Raw genomic sequence first — 12665 nt, 5'->3', positions numbered from 1 at the left:
CAAAATTCCTCCACAGCGATATGAAAGACTCATTGCCAGTTATCGCAAACGCTTGATTGCAGTTGTTGCTGCAAAGCGTGGCACAACCAGTTATTAGATTTAGGGGGCAATTACTTTTTCACGTAGTGCCAGGCAGGTTTGGACAGCTTTTTTCCCTTAATAAAATAAATAATCATTTAAAAACTGCATTTTGTATTTACTTGCATTATCTTTGTGTAATATTAAAATTTGTTTGATGATCTGAATCTTTTAAGTGTGACAAATGTGCAAAAAATAAAAAAAACAGGATGGGGGCCAACACTTTTTCACACCACTGTATATATATGTGTATATATATATATATATATATATATGTATTTAAAAATCATTTTAAATTGTAATACTATTTTACAGTATTACTGTTTACTCAAATAAATGCAGTCTTGGTGAGCGAAGAAACATTGAAAAAAACATACCAACCCCAAATGTCAACCTCACTAATATCGGACCAGTCCCTACTATTTACAGTGAATCATTTAGAGTATAATATGATCTTTGTCTTTCAGTTCCTGGTTTATATCCAGCAAGTTTAGGTGTCCGGTGCGTTCCGGCCCACCACTGTTTTTTCCTCATGGTTCCGTATTGTTGGAGAAGGTGTTGTATAACCCGAATCCCTGAGCCGGAGGCAGAGAGCAAGAATAAACTAAGAGCTGCACTAATGCTCTGTGTATGTGTTTGGCGCATAAGCTTGAATTAACTGGTATTGCCATAGTAACGGATGTCTCGTGGGTCCCGGTCTGATTGTCCTAAAACAGGGATTGAATGGCCTCTGTGCACTCTCAGGACCTGTGCAGGCTTGGGTCTCTGCAGCGGCTGGGCCACGGAGAGTCCAACACTGGGCAGCCTACACTTTCTGAAGTCCAGCCTGATTGCATATGTGCTTGCATGCTTTTAGATCTTCGATTTAATGAGGTCGAGAAGTTTATGTAAATATTTTTAATAAAAATATATTACATTGAGTGTTCATCCATGCAAAGGCTTTTTTTTTTTTAAATGACTGTTGGCTTGTTTGTTGGATCTCTCGCTCTTTGTCTGTCTCTCTTCACTCAACTTCCTCTGGCCTGGTTAGACTCCCTGCACTTAACTCTCTCCCTCTCTCGCTTTCTGTCTGTCTTTCTTTCAACCTCAGTCTCAGTAAGCTCGGCAACATGTACGGATTGGATCACAGGAAATTTGACTGCACTGTGATGTCACAGGCTTGTCGCGTACTGATTGGTGGGGGGATGGGAGCACATCAATCGCTGTGGGCACAGGCAGTCGGAGATGGCAGGAGGGTTGGCAGAAGCTGTGAGAGACGGTGGTGATGCTCCCAGGTCTTCTGCAAGCTCCTCTCGGTTCTCTACCAGTTTCTGTGTGAGGTTCTGACTCCATGTCGGGTTTTGCTCTGAACCGGGAGGCCTCTGGTAGAACTTGTACTCATTAAATAAGCAGCAAAGAGGTGTGGTCCTAGTCTTACACATTCACACTGATAGATACAGTCAGACGCACATGGCTGAATGAATCTCAGATGGAGTGGAAGATTCAGGACTGTGAATGTCAGGGGTTCGCAACCTTTTTTGGTCATCGACCATTTTTTTTTAGGTCCCAAAGTTCTCGAGATCCCATCACCCCAGTTATGTCACTGAATTAAGCTGTACACTGAATTTCGCAGGCAGCAAATGACAATAACGAGAATAAAAATCCATTTTACTATGCAATCAATAAAGTTTTGCTTTATTGCTTGTAGTTGTCCTTGTTGTAAGTTGAAAGTGTGGATCTCATCTATACTATTTCTGGGAACACCAAAATATGATGATCCCCTTTTGAGAGACCTCTTCCTTAAATATAAAGGTTTATATCCGTAAAATACAATAAAATAGTTAAAAGCCAGAGTGAAAAGGGGAATTAAATTTTCCACAGATCCCCTAGCATAGGATCCCAGTTTGAAAACCCGTTACAGGAAATTTAGATCAATACATGGTCATTGTGCAAACAAGATCGCTGAATCTTACTTTGCTCAAGTTGCTGCATTTTTAGGGCTCTTGGTTATTGATGCTATATATTAACCAGTTTTCTTTTGTATCCATGAATGCCTATGTTAAATATAGCATTTAAAGTGAAAGAGAAGCTACAAATTGTATATAACACGTGTTTTTCAATATATTTGCAATTGCAATGTCTTTACTCTCTCTTTTGATCAATTGAATGCAATGTTGCTGAATAAAATAATTATTTTCTTTCAACCTTTTGAACGGTAGTGTAATTTGTCTGATATAAACTAAAAAAAAAATGCATTAAAAACAGAGAAAATATTGGATCTACTTCTACAATGTGCTACAGATCACATGTTTGCAGAACAGCCAGCCTACACTTTTTGGTATAATAAAAAACAACAAACAAGAACATACTAGGGCTGTCAAAAAAAAAAAATAGAATTTCGAATATTTGTTGAATTTTTAAAGTAAAAATCCACATTCTACAAATTTTAGATGTGTGTCAGGCAGCCTTATCAGTTTACGCATGATATGCGATGATGATGTAAGTGTCGTTGCATTATAATGTTTTTGTTAGCCTATCCAGTTGAAGCCACTAGATGCGGCACTGCTGCGTTGTTCATTAAAAATATTGTGGAAAAGGAGAACATCAATGCGGAGAAGATCTTGTTTACATCAAAACCGAAACCAAGCTGTTCACACAGAACACATATTTCGCGCATTTTCTAGAGGGACATCTATCACCGATGCACTCGCGTCTCGCACAAAGGAGCCGTGTGTTTAAAACCATGTAAAATTAAAGTGAAAGTGACATGACATGTGACCAAATATGGTGACCCATACTCGGAATTAGTGCTCTGCATTTATCCCATCCAAAGTGCACACACACAGCAGAGAACACGCACGCCGTGAACACACACCCGGAGCAGTGGGCAGCCATTTTTTGCTGCGGCGCCCGGGGAGCAGTTGGGGGTTCGGTGCCTTGCTCAAGGGCACCTCAGTCGTGGTATTGAAGGTGGAAGAGAGCGCTGTACATTCACTCCCCCCACCTACAATCCCTGCCTGTATGAGACTCGTACCCGCAACCTTGGGTTACGAGTGCGACTCTCTAACCATTAGGCCACAACTTCCCCTAGTTAATGCAAGATTAACTTTGAAAAAAACCATATATTGAGACTTTATGGTGGGTTTTTTCCCCATCCCACTGCATCTCAGGTTTTTAATTGAAAAATGTACTCCGTGTGATTGGCTTTCCGCCCTGTTTATTAAACTATGCATACATACATGATGCTGTTTTGTTATAGTTGTTTAAGCAATTTAATTAATTATAATTGGTTTATAAATTGAATATTTTGTAGAGCCCTGCATTTCAGCCCGGGCCCGGTGGGCCCCGACTTTTTTACACCCCTCGGGCCGGGCTTCAGGCCAATTTTCACGTCATAGTTCAGACGCGGGCCGGGCCTCGGGCCTGTTTTAGGCTTCTCCTTATTTTTATATTTTAGACATCCATCAACTAGGCTAGTGATGAAAAAAATGGCCTCGCTGGTGGAAACGACACAAGACCGTGCTACCGCTACTGTCAAGAGCTGCTTGACGGTGTTTAGTGTCCCGCAGCAGCAGTATGTATGGTGCGTGCTGTCAGCGCAGCTGAACAGTTCTGCGTTCAAATGCAAGCAATAGGCTTAAGCCTGCCGCAAAGCACCGGCAAAAGTAATTACTATAAATGTGACAGGGGGAAATAGTAAGGAGATAGTGAAGTTATTTACTAATAAACTAGTGTTTTCTGAGTCGGTGTCGTAAGGAGTTGCCGATCCTGACTCGCCATCTCCTCAGATGCGCCTTTTAGAGAGAAGTGCATCTTTACGGATTATAATGAAAGTTTTTGTTTTTGATTTGTTTTATTTCGTTAAGTAGTAATTTAAAGCTTTCTATAGATACATTTATTCATGTTTGTTATCTTTATTTTATGAAAGCACAACATTTTGTTGATATTGTGAGTGCACACAAATAAAAGTAGACTGAAAAAAATGTAAGTGATCGCGCTGGCGCCTCTATGTCCTGCAAAGCGTGCTTTAGCTTCCGCTCTCCGCACAAACTATTGGATATAGCGCACATTTATCTAGGTTTAACGTTTAAACATTGTTATATGCTTGAACTGTTTTATATCTATAGATTTTATTTTAGGCAAGTCGTGATGATTTGATAAGGCTAAATTGATCAAACATAGGCTCACTGTCTGCCGCTGGCCGCTTGGTCGTTACTTTAAAAAAACAAAAACTTATATTTAACGAACAAAAAATGCTCCAAATGTTTTTAAATTAACTTCATAAAGAAACGAAACATAATCACTTTGCTATTACATACAAAACTAAACTATTTTAATAGCCGAAACAGTAGTAGAAGCTGTTTGGGAGAAGGGGAAAAAAGACACGCTTGGGCCGGTAATTCTGATAAGCTTGTCGGACACGGGCCGGGCTAGGGCCTGAGCGTCTCGGGCCAGGGCCGGGCTAGGGCCTACGTTTGAGGCCCGTGCAGGGCTCTAATATTTTGCTCAATGCGCCCGATTGTGGCCTCAGAAGGGAAGCCAAAAGCTTTTCTTCACCCTAACTGAAATTATGCATTTAAAATTAGAATATAATTCAAATAATATTTAAGTACAAAATTCGAATTTAGTTTTTCAGCCATTTTGACAGCCCTAGAACACTGCCTCCCAGACTTTCCAAGACAACATTAGATCATCGAGACTGTGTAGAGAACGTTCCAAAGTCACTTCCTGTCCCTTTACAGCCAGTGGTGCCGTAGACTGAGCTTATTTGATCAGGGCCAGCACTGTGTTCGCTCCAGGCCTGACGGTATAAAGTGACAGGTGATAAAAGCTATCTGTTACATGTAAATCTAAGTTTCGTCCTGCTCCATGTAACACATCATTAAATGTCAAATATATTCTAATTGAATTGTATTAATTGACTGATTATATTACCTTTAAGTCATATTATGTAGTATTATAATCTCTTTCATATATAGAGAATATCACATTTGTAAAACTTTTAATGATATTTTGAGACACTACATCTGTTTAAAGTGGATAGTTCACCCAAAAATGGCAATTCTGTCATCATTTACTCGTCCTCATGTTGTTCCAAACCTGTTTGCATTTCTTTCTTCTGCTGAACACTTGTTATATTGAAAAATGCTGGTAATGAAACTGTTTCGTTTCCCATTGACTTACGTTGTATAGACATTAAAATATAATGGAAGTCTCTGAGAACCAAAACTGTTTGGTTGACAACATTTATTTGATAAGATCTTGTTTTGTGTTCAGCAGAAGAAAGAAAAGCATACAGGTTTTCTCTCTGGCATGTCTCATGCCCTCTCTATCATTACATAATTCTTATGCGATCTTTTTATTCTCATCAAAAGTGGCAGAAAAAAGGGTTGTAGGATGGTGCTGTATTTCAAAACCAAAGTTTGTAATTCTTCTGGAGTTTAGTCCCACTTGTTTTATTGCCCTTTAAATTCTCAGGAAAATCATCCATTTTGATGTATTAGTAAACATACTTCCCTCTGAAACAGGAACTGTTGGCTCACATGGATGTGCTACCAAACACTGAGTTTGCAAGCGTGTTTTTGCCAGACTTGATGTTCTGGTCCCCCTGCCCCCCACCACCAAATCATGGGATTACTGTGGTAGCGTGTGTGTATGTGTATACCGTCTGCTGTACGCGGGGTGTAATCTGTCAGAGGTCCTGGCACGCACAGGGTTAAGACCAGGCACCCCACCAAGCTTGAGGCCTGTGGGGGACGTCCCACAGAGCCGTACGCCTGCACAGAGCCCACACGCCCTGGAGCATGGCCAACAGCACACACGCACACAGAACACAAACACACACAAATACATCGGGAAAGGAGGGTTGACACAAGAAAGAAAGATCTGAGAGAATTGGTAGGAGGGTCAATGGCTAAAGTGGCTCTATGATAAAAGAAGCTTTTAAAAATCTATGTTCTTAGAAATTTTATAAAGTTTGAATTGAATGACTTTAAAGATATCATGTTGTCCTCATGCCTTGAATACATGTGAGTGTGCACATCTTCATACATACATTTTATATATATATATATATATATGTCAAATTATCTGAAATTACAAGAGCCTTTTTGACCTTGAAACACACTCATGACGTTCTGCAGGGGTGGTCTCTGACAATTTCCTGTTGTTTTTTTTCTCTCTTTCTTTCTGCATGTTGGTGATTTTATTGGTCGCAACACATGACCTTGATTTGGTAGACAATGTTTTTCAAACAATACTTCGGCTTTCTTTTCAAGAATTTCATTTCTTTCTTTCTTTCATTATTACATCAGGATGATTATATCACCCAGACACTTTTGCTAATGAGTTTGAGTTTCATTTTGAAACTCAAAATTAATTGAATTCCAAAGTTAAGTAGTCTGCATGCTCATGATAGAAGAGCTTTATTTGAATTGCATTCTTATTTTTCAATACATTTTTTAACCATCAAGACAAAAAAAAGTGTCATGTCTGTCTTGTTTGGGTTTAATGTTGTGTTTTGCCCGTGATTGTCCTGATAGTGGCATGTCGTTTGGTGCCAGTCAAAAGTGGATGCTGAAGGTTGTTTTTTTCTCTCTTTCTTTCTGCATGTTGGTGATTTTATTGGTCGCAACACATGACCTTGATTTGGTAGACAATGTTTTTCAAACAATACTTCGGCTTTCTTTTCAAGAATTTCATTTCTTTCTTTCTTTCATTATTACATCAGGATGATTGTATCACCCAGACACTTTTGCTAATGAGTTTTTTGAGTTTCATTTTGAAACTCAAAATGAATTGAATTCCAAAGTTAAGTAGTCTGCATGCTCATGATAGAAGAGCTTTATTCAAATTGTGTATTTGAATTGCATTCTTATTTTTCAATACATTTTTTTAACCATCAAGACAAAAAAAGTGTCATGTCTGTCTTGTTTGGGTTTAATGTTGTGTTTTACCCGTGATTGTCCTGATAGTGGCATGTCGTTTGGTGCCAGTCAAAAGTGGATGCTGAAGGTTATCTATGAGGTTGAGTTACAAACGCCATAGCTTTTCAGTGTCAACGCAGTTGTTTTCAAGTGTTGTTGTTGGGGAACTCGCCAAAAGGCAGCGGCGCTCCAGCCATGTATCCCGGCGGAGAATGCTTCGTTTAGTCTCTGAAACAATCTGGTAAGCCTCAGCAGGTGTGGGAGCGTGACAGGAGATGCTGCCTGTCGCTGACAGACTGTAGGTGTGTGAACACTAATGGTTGTTTCTTTTTCTCCTCACAGATTATGTTTACTTCGAAAACTCCTCCAGTAACCCACTGCTGATCAGGCGAATAGAGGAACTCAACAAGGTGAGTGATGAACGAGTGTGTGTGTTGCTAAAAGCCAGTCAAACACTACAAGGCTGAAGCTGGTCAACCTTTAGTGCTTTAAGCCTGGATTGTAGCCAAGTCGCAGTATTCTTTTAGTATACATTCTTGTGAGGAAATATGCGCAAATGGCAATGCAATTGCAAGAGAGTGGAAAAATGTTTGTAATGAAAGAGAACAAAGACTGGGGCTTTTTTCAGGCTCCAAAATTAGTAGAAAAAGAAAATACGTTTTCATAGAAGTGGTCCGTACGGCTTGTGTGCTATATTCTAAATATTTTGAAGCCATTTGTGTTGTTTTTGTTAACTAAAACTAAACTATTGTTTTCATTAATTTAAAGGAGAAATAAAAGAAAATAAATATTAAATGATTATAAATAACTTGAACTTAAATTTTAAAAACTTAAATGAAAACTAGATGTTGTTTTGATAACAATTAAACTGAAAATTAAAGATAAATGTAAATATTTCAAATAAAAATGACAAAAACACGACAAAATTGATTAAACTTAAATTAAAATGAAAAATATTCAAAATGCTAATAAATACTGTAATAGTGTGTATATATAAATGATAGTAAAATAACACGAAGTAATAGGATGGATTTATGTGAGGAACAGACCAAAATCTGCTCCAGCTCTTCTCTGTGTATTTATGAGAGAAGTAGCAATTTCCGATTCAGGAGCACATCATTCTTTTGAGTCGATAATCTTTAGACAAGCCAGATCTTTTAAACCAGGCTAAATCATAGGCCTAACTCTAAACTCTTGGTCTGATTGATTCGTTCACTAATTGAGCTGATTCAGTTCGTTAGTTCAACTCATTTTTATCATTCTTTTATGGTGGTTTTTGTCTTTTTTGAAACTCGAGAGCCCAAGTCCTCGTTTACTTTTATTTTATTGAAAATAGTGGCCAGAATGTTCTTTAAAATTTCACCTTTTGTGATACCTTTAAATATGCAAAGGGTGACAAGCTTCAGTATTGCAGTGAGCGTTTGACAAAACCCCACACCTGAATGACTGAAAAATCTCAAAGCTACAGCTTTCTATCTTTTTTCTTACAGTGTTCACACTTTTAAGCCTTTAGCATCCTCTAACATCACACTGCACCCCCCCTGTCTGCCCTCCTCATCTTCTATCCATCACGAGACCCTCTCAAATCAGCCAGGAAGTGCAGAGGTGTTTAGGTCATGGTTATGATTTGATCCTCAGTTTGCATATTGAGGCTTCCCCAGGAGCTGATTGGTCTAGAAGCTGTTGCTGTGACAACTCTGTTTCCGTTTGCAGACGGCGAATGGGAACGTGGAGGCCAAAGTGGTGTGTTTCTACCGACGCAGAGACATCTCTACAACGCTCATCACCCTCGCTGATAAACATGCAAGTGAGTAGCTGTCAAAGACTACTTTACCCACAATGCTTTGAGCTGAAATGTACGTACGGCTTGTGTGCTATATTCTAAATATTTTGAAGCCATTTGTGTTGTTTTTGTTAACTAAAACTAAACTATTGTTTTCATTAATTTAAAGGAGAAATAAAAGAAAATAAATATTAAATGATTATAAATAACTTGAACTTAAATTTTAAAAACTTAAATGAAAACTAGATGTTGTTTTGATAACAATTAAACTGAAAATTAAAGATAAATGTAAATATTTCAAATAAAAATGACAAAAACACGATAAAATTGATTAAACTTAAATTAAAATGAAAAATATTCAAAATGCTAATAAATACTGTAATAGTGTGTATATATAAATGATAGTAAAATAACACGAAGTCATAGGATGGATTTATGTGAGGAACAGACCAAAATCTGCTCCAGCTCTTCTCTGTGTATTTATGAGAGAAGTAGCAATTTCCGATTCAGGAGCACATCATTCTTTTGAGTCGATAATCTTTAGACAAGCCAGATCTTTTAAACCAGGCTAAATCATAGGCCTAACTCTAAACTCTTGGTCTGATTGATTCGTTCACTAATTGAGCTGATTCAGTTCGTTAGTTCAACTCATTTTTATCATTCTTTTATGGTGGTCTTTGTCTTTTTTGAAACTCGAGAGCCCAAGTCCTCGTTTACTTTTATTTTATTGAAAATAGTGGCCAGAATGTTCTTTAAAATTTCACCTTTTGTGATACCTTTAAATATGCAAAGGGTGACAAGCTTCAGTATTGCAGTGAGCGTTTGACAAAACCCCACACCTGAATGACTGAAAAATCTCAAAGCTACAGCTTTCTATCTTTTTTCTTACAGTGTTCACACTTTTAAGCCTTTAGCATCCTCTAACATCACACTGCACCCCCCCTGTCTGCCCTCCTCATCTTCTATCCATCACGAGACCCTCTCAAATCAGCCAGGAAGTGCAGAGGTGTTTAGGTCATGGTTATGATTTGATCCTCAGTTTGCATATTGAGGCTTCCCCAGGAGCTGATTGGTCTAGAAGCTGTTGCTGTGACAACTCTGTTTCCGTTTGCAGACGGCGAATGGGAACGTGGAGGCCAAAGTGGTGTGTTTCTACCGACGCAGAGACATCTCTACAACACTCATTGCCCTTGCTGATAAACATGCACGTGAGTAGCTGTCAAAGACTACTTTACCCACAATGCTTTGAGCTGAAATGTAGGATGAGATAGGGCAGGGCAATAAACAATATCATATCGAGATCACAATGAAATTTATGTTGATGACGATGATAAACCCTGTTTACTCAATATGGATTAATCTAACAGCCTGTCACACAGCAGAAGTAAAGGCGACAATAGCTTGTCAGTGCATGTCGTCTAACATTAAGTCTGCTTGTTCTGCCTGTCTCTGAGAATGAAAGGTGTGGTTTCGAATACTACACAAACTCGCACTTGAGGCTTACGGTGTTTTCTGCATCTGCTGTCTCAATATAGGAGTTCACATGAACTTCATCTCCAGAGATGTTCTTAGTCACTTCACAAGCTTTTCTTTATTTCATTTGAGAAAGACCACTGTCGAACACAGACTGAAACTGAAAGATTTTCATGACAAACCGCCAAAATAAATGTTCGGTTTTACTTGAAGAAAGTATGACAGAAATAATTTACTATTGTATACTAAATGTACTTCTCAAGGTAATAATGTTATTTTTTTCTAAGAAATATCATACAACCAAGAATTTTTTTTCATCCATGTTTAATTTATACAGTTTTGTGTGGTATCTTATTTGCATTTTTTGTCAATGTTTTGTTGTAAATTACCTTAGTTTTTACCTTATTAATTTCATTAGACTAAATTTTTGATGATAAATTTGTATTAAATCGTAACAGAATTCAGAAAAAAATAAAGCGAGAAGGATGAATTGTTCACAATAAGATATATGAAATGCATTTACAAAATAGAGTGGGTGAATTTTCATATCATGCCGACTTGAACATTTAAGTATTCAACTGAAAAATTCATTATTCATTGAAAGTTTTGTTTGTGGCTTGCTGTCTACTACCTAAATATACAGCTACCCTCTACGGATGCATCCTAACTGAAATGGAACCTCATAACATCAAATGTGATTTGGACAAAATACGTTTTTTTTAGCAACTTATTAGGCAGCATAATTCTGCTGCTTACTTTTTGGAGCCTTTGTGTTGGGAGGGTTTCTAGGCAGCTGTCTTCCAGTTTGTTTGCAGTCCACAATGGCCACCCACAATCAGCTCACTGAACCTGAAATTTGTTTCCGGAGACATCCGCCTGGTGTCTGTTATCATAAAGAGCTAGAATAAAGTCAGTTTATCCCAAGTGATCGTGCATTATATTTCAAAAGTTTGTTCTAGAATTCATCTCTTTTCAATATTCAGTTTCAGGCACCTTGTAGTGAAGTGTACATTTGCTTCTTTAAAAACATGAATTACCATTCACACACACTTGAATTTTGTATTACAAGTTTCTGAGTGAAACAGAATATTCATTAGAAAGTAATAGGTGGGGCTTGATTTTATCCATTTAGATTTTATCGGATAAAACTTATTAGGCTAGAATAGTATTGACTGATATTTTCTCTCTCTCTCTCTCTCTCTCTCTCTCTCTCTCTCTCTCTCTCTCTATAAAGCAATAAGCCCCAAGAAGCCATGGTTTACAGTGAATTTATAACAGCTAAGGTGCGTTGTTAGGCACGATGCGAAGTGAAGCGGTTATAAATCCACTGTAAACCACGGCTTCACGGGGCTTATTGCTTTTATAAAACGCTTATTCCATATACGTAGATAGGTTTCACAAAATAAAACCGAGCAAATAAAGTGTAATGATATTAATAAAAACGGTATTCTTCCACCAAACATTGTAGTTCTTCAGAAACAGTTGTGGTTGCAACAAAGTGATTGCCAAGCAACACACAAAGTAAACAAAGGTGTATGTTTGTAGATTAATTTACAACAGCTTCGAACGTGGCTCAACCAATCAGAATCAAGGACCGGAACTATCCGTTTTATAAAGAAATATTTAATATATACCGGTATAATAATATATATATTTTTGGTCCGTTTTTGATATGATACATAAGACTAGTGATGTTTATTAAATAGGGACAGTTTTATCTTTTATTTTAAATTCTTTAAAATGAATGTAATTAGTGCCTGAGCACCAATGGTGTGAGGGCCCTCCTGGAATTGCTCTGTTTATTCTTCTCCAAATTGAATCATATTTTTGAGGGCCTAAACATGCTCCAAAACTGACGAAACTTTGCACATGCATCAGAACTGGCGAAAATTTACATCTGATATGAGTTTCAGAATTGTGTGTGGCAAAATGGCTCGATAGCGCCACCTATAAAATTTCAATGAAGCGCCCCCGTACGTGTACAAAATTCAGTACATGCATGTAATGTCCCAATACCTACAAAAAAAATTTTTTTTTGCATTTTTTATGTAGAAATAAGACACAATTAGACAATATTTGAATAAAATAATAATAATAATAATACATATTTATTTGCAACAACTGATGGAGTACTGAATGCTGCACGCACGCGCAGCGTTGTCAAGGTAACATTTGGTCAGTCATTCCCTTTGCCAAGAGAGTTTCAAACGCTTATACGAGACAGTAATACCCTGCACCCTTCAAAGAACACACTTCAAGGGCTCTGCCCTTCGAAGGGAGTAGGGCATAGGGATGCTCACTTCTGTTTGGAAGTCGCCCCATGTCTCTTGTATCACCGCAGAGGCGCGGATGCGCTCTCTCGTTTCATTCAAATGCAGCTTGCCATCTTGCGTCTCAGTTTTTGATTGTATTGAAAATTAAATCAG

At 37.9% G+C, this 12665-nt stretch overlaps 1 protein-coding gene and 1 long non-coding RNA gene across 3 annotated transcripts in view; both read left to right on the top strand.

Moving 5' to 3' along the window:
* Window positions 1–8946, top strand: part of LOC107600861 (uncharacterized) — a 17994-nt gene extending 9048 nt beyond the window's left edge. Inside the window, exons 2-5 of one of the 2 annotated variants that reach the window (XR_001610852.1) lie at window positions 7326–7393; window positions 8474–8596; window positions 8697–8790; window positions 8936–8946. This is a non-coding gene — a long non-coding RNA (uncharacterized lncRNA). The remainder of the gene's footprint in view (window positions 1–7325; window positions 7394–8473; window positions 8597–8696; window positions 8791–8935) is intronic. The other variant, XR_001610851.1, reaches the window with a different exon arrangement.
* A 667-nt stretch (window positions 8947–9613) lies between these two features.
* Window positions 9614–12665, top strand: part of LOC107600838 (metastasis-associated protein MTA1-like) — a gene marked incomplete at its 5' end in the record, with an annotated part of 30862 nt that continues 27810 nt past the window's right edge. The window contains 2 exons of the mRNA XM_016292811.1: window positions 9614–9772; window positions 9881–9974. Coding sequence (XP_016148297.1) covers window positions 9614–9772; window positions 9881–9974 — 253 coding nt within the window. The remainder of the gene's footprint in view (window positions 9773–9880; window positions 9975–12665) is intronic.

This window comes from Sinocyclocheilus grahami, unplaced genomic scaffold (assembly GCF_001515645.1).
Source record: "Sinocyclocheilus grahami isolate Dianchi unplaced genomic scaffold, SAMN03320097.WGS_v1.1 scaffold293.1, whole genome shotgun sequence".
In the NCBI taxonomy this organism is placed as follows: domain Eukaryota; kingdom Metazoa; phylum Chordata; class Actinopteri; order Cypriniformes; family Cyprinidae; genus Sinocyclocheilus; species Sinocyclocheilus grahami.
This window is presented reverse-complemented; position numbering and strand designations above follow the sequence as displayed.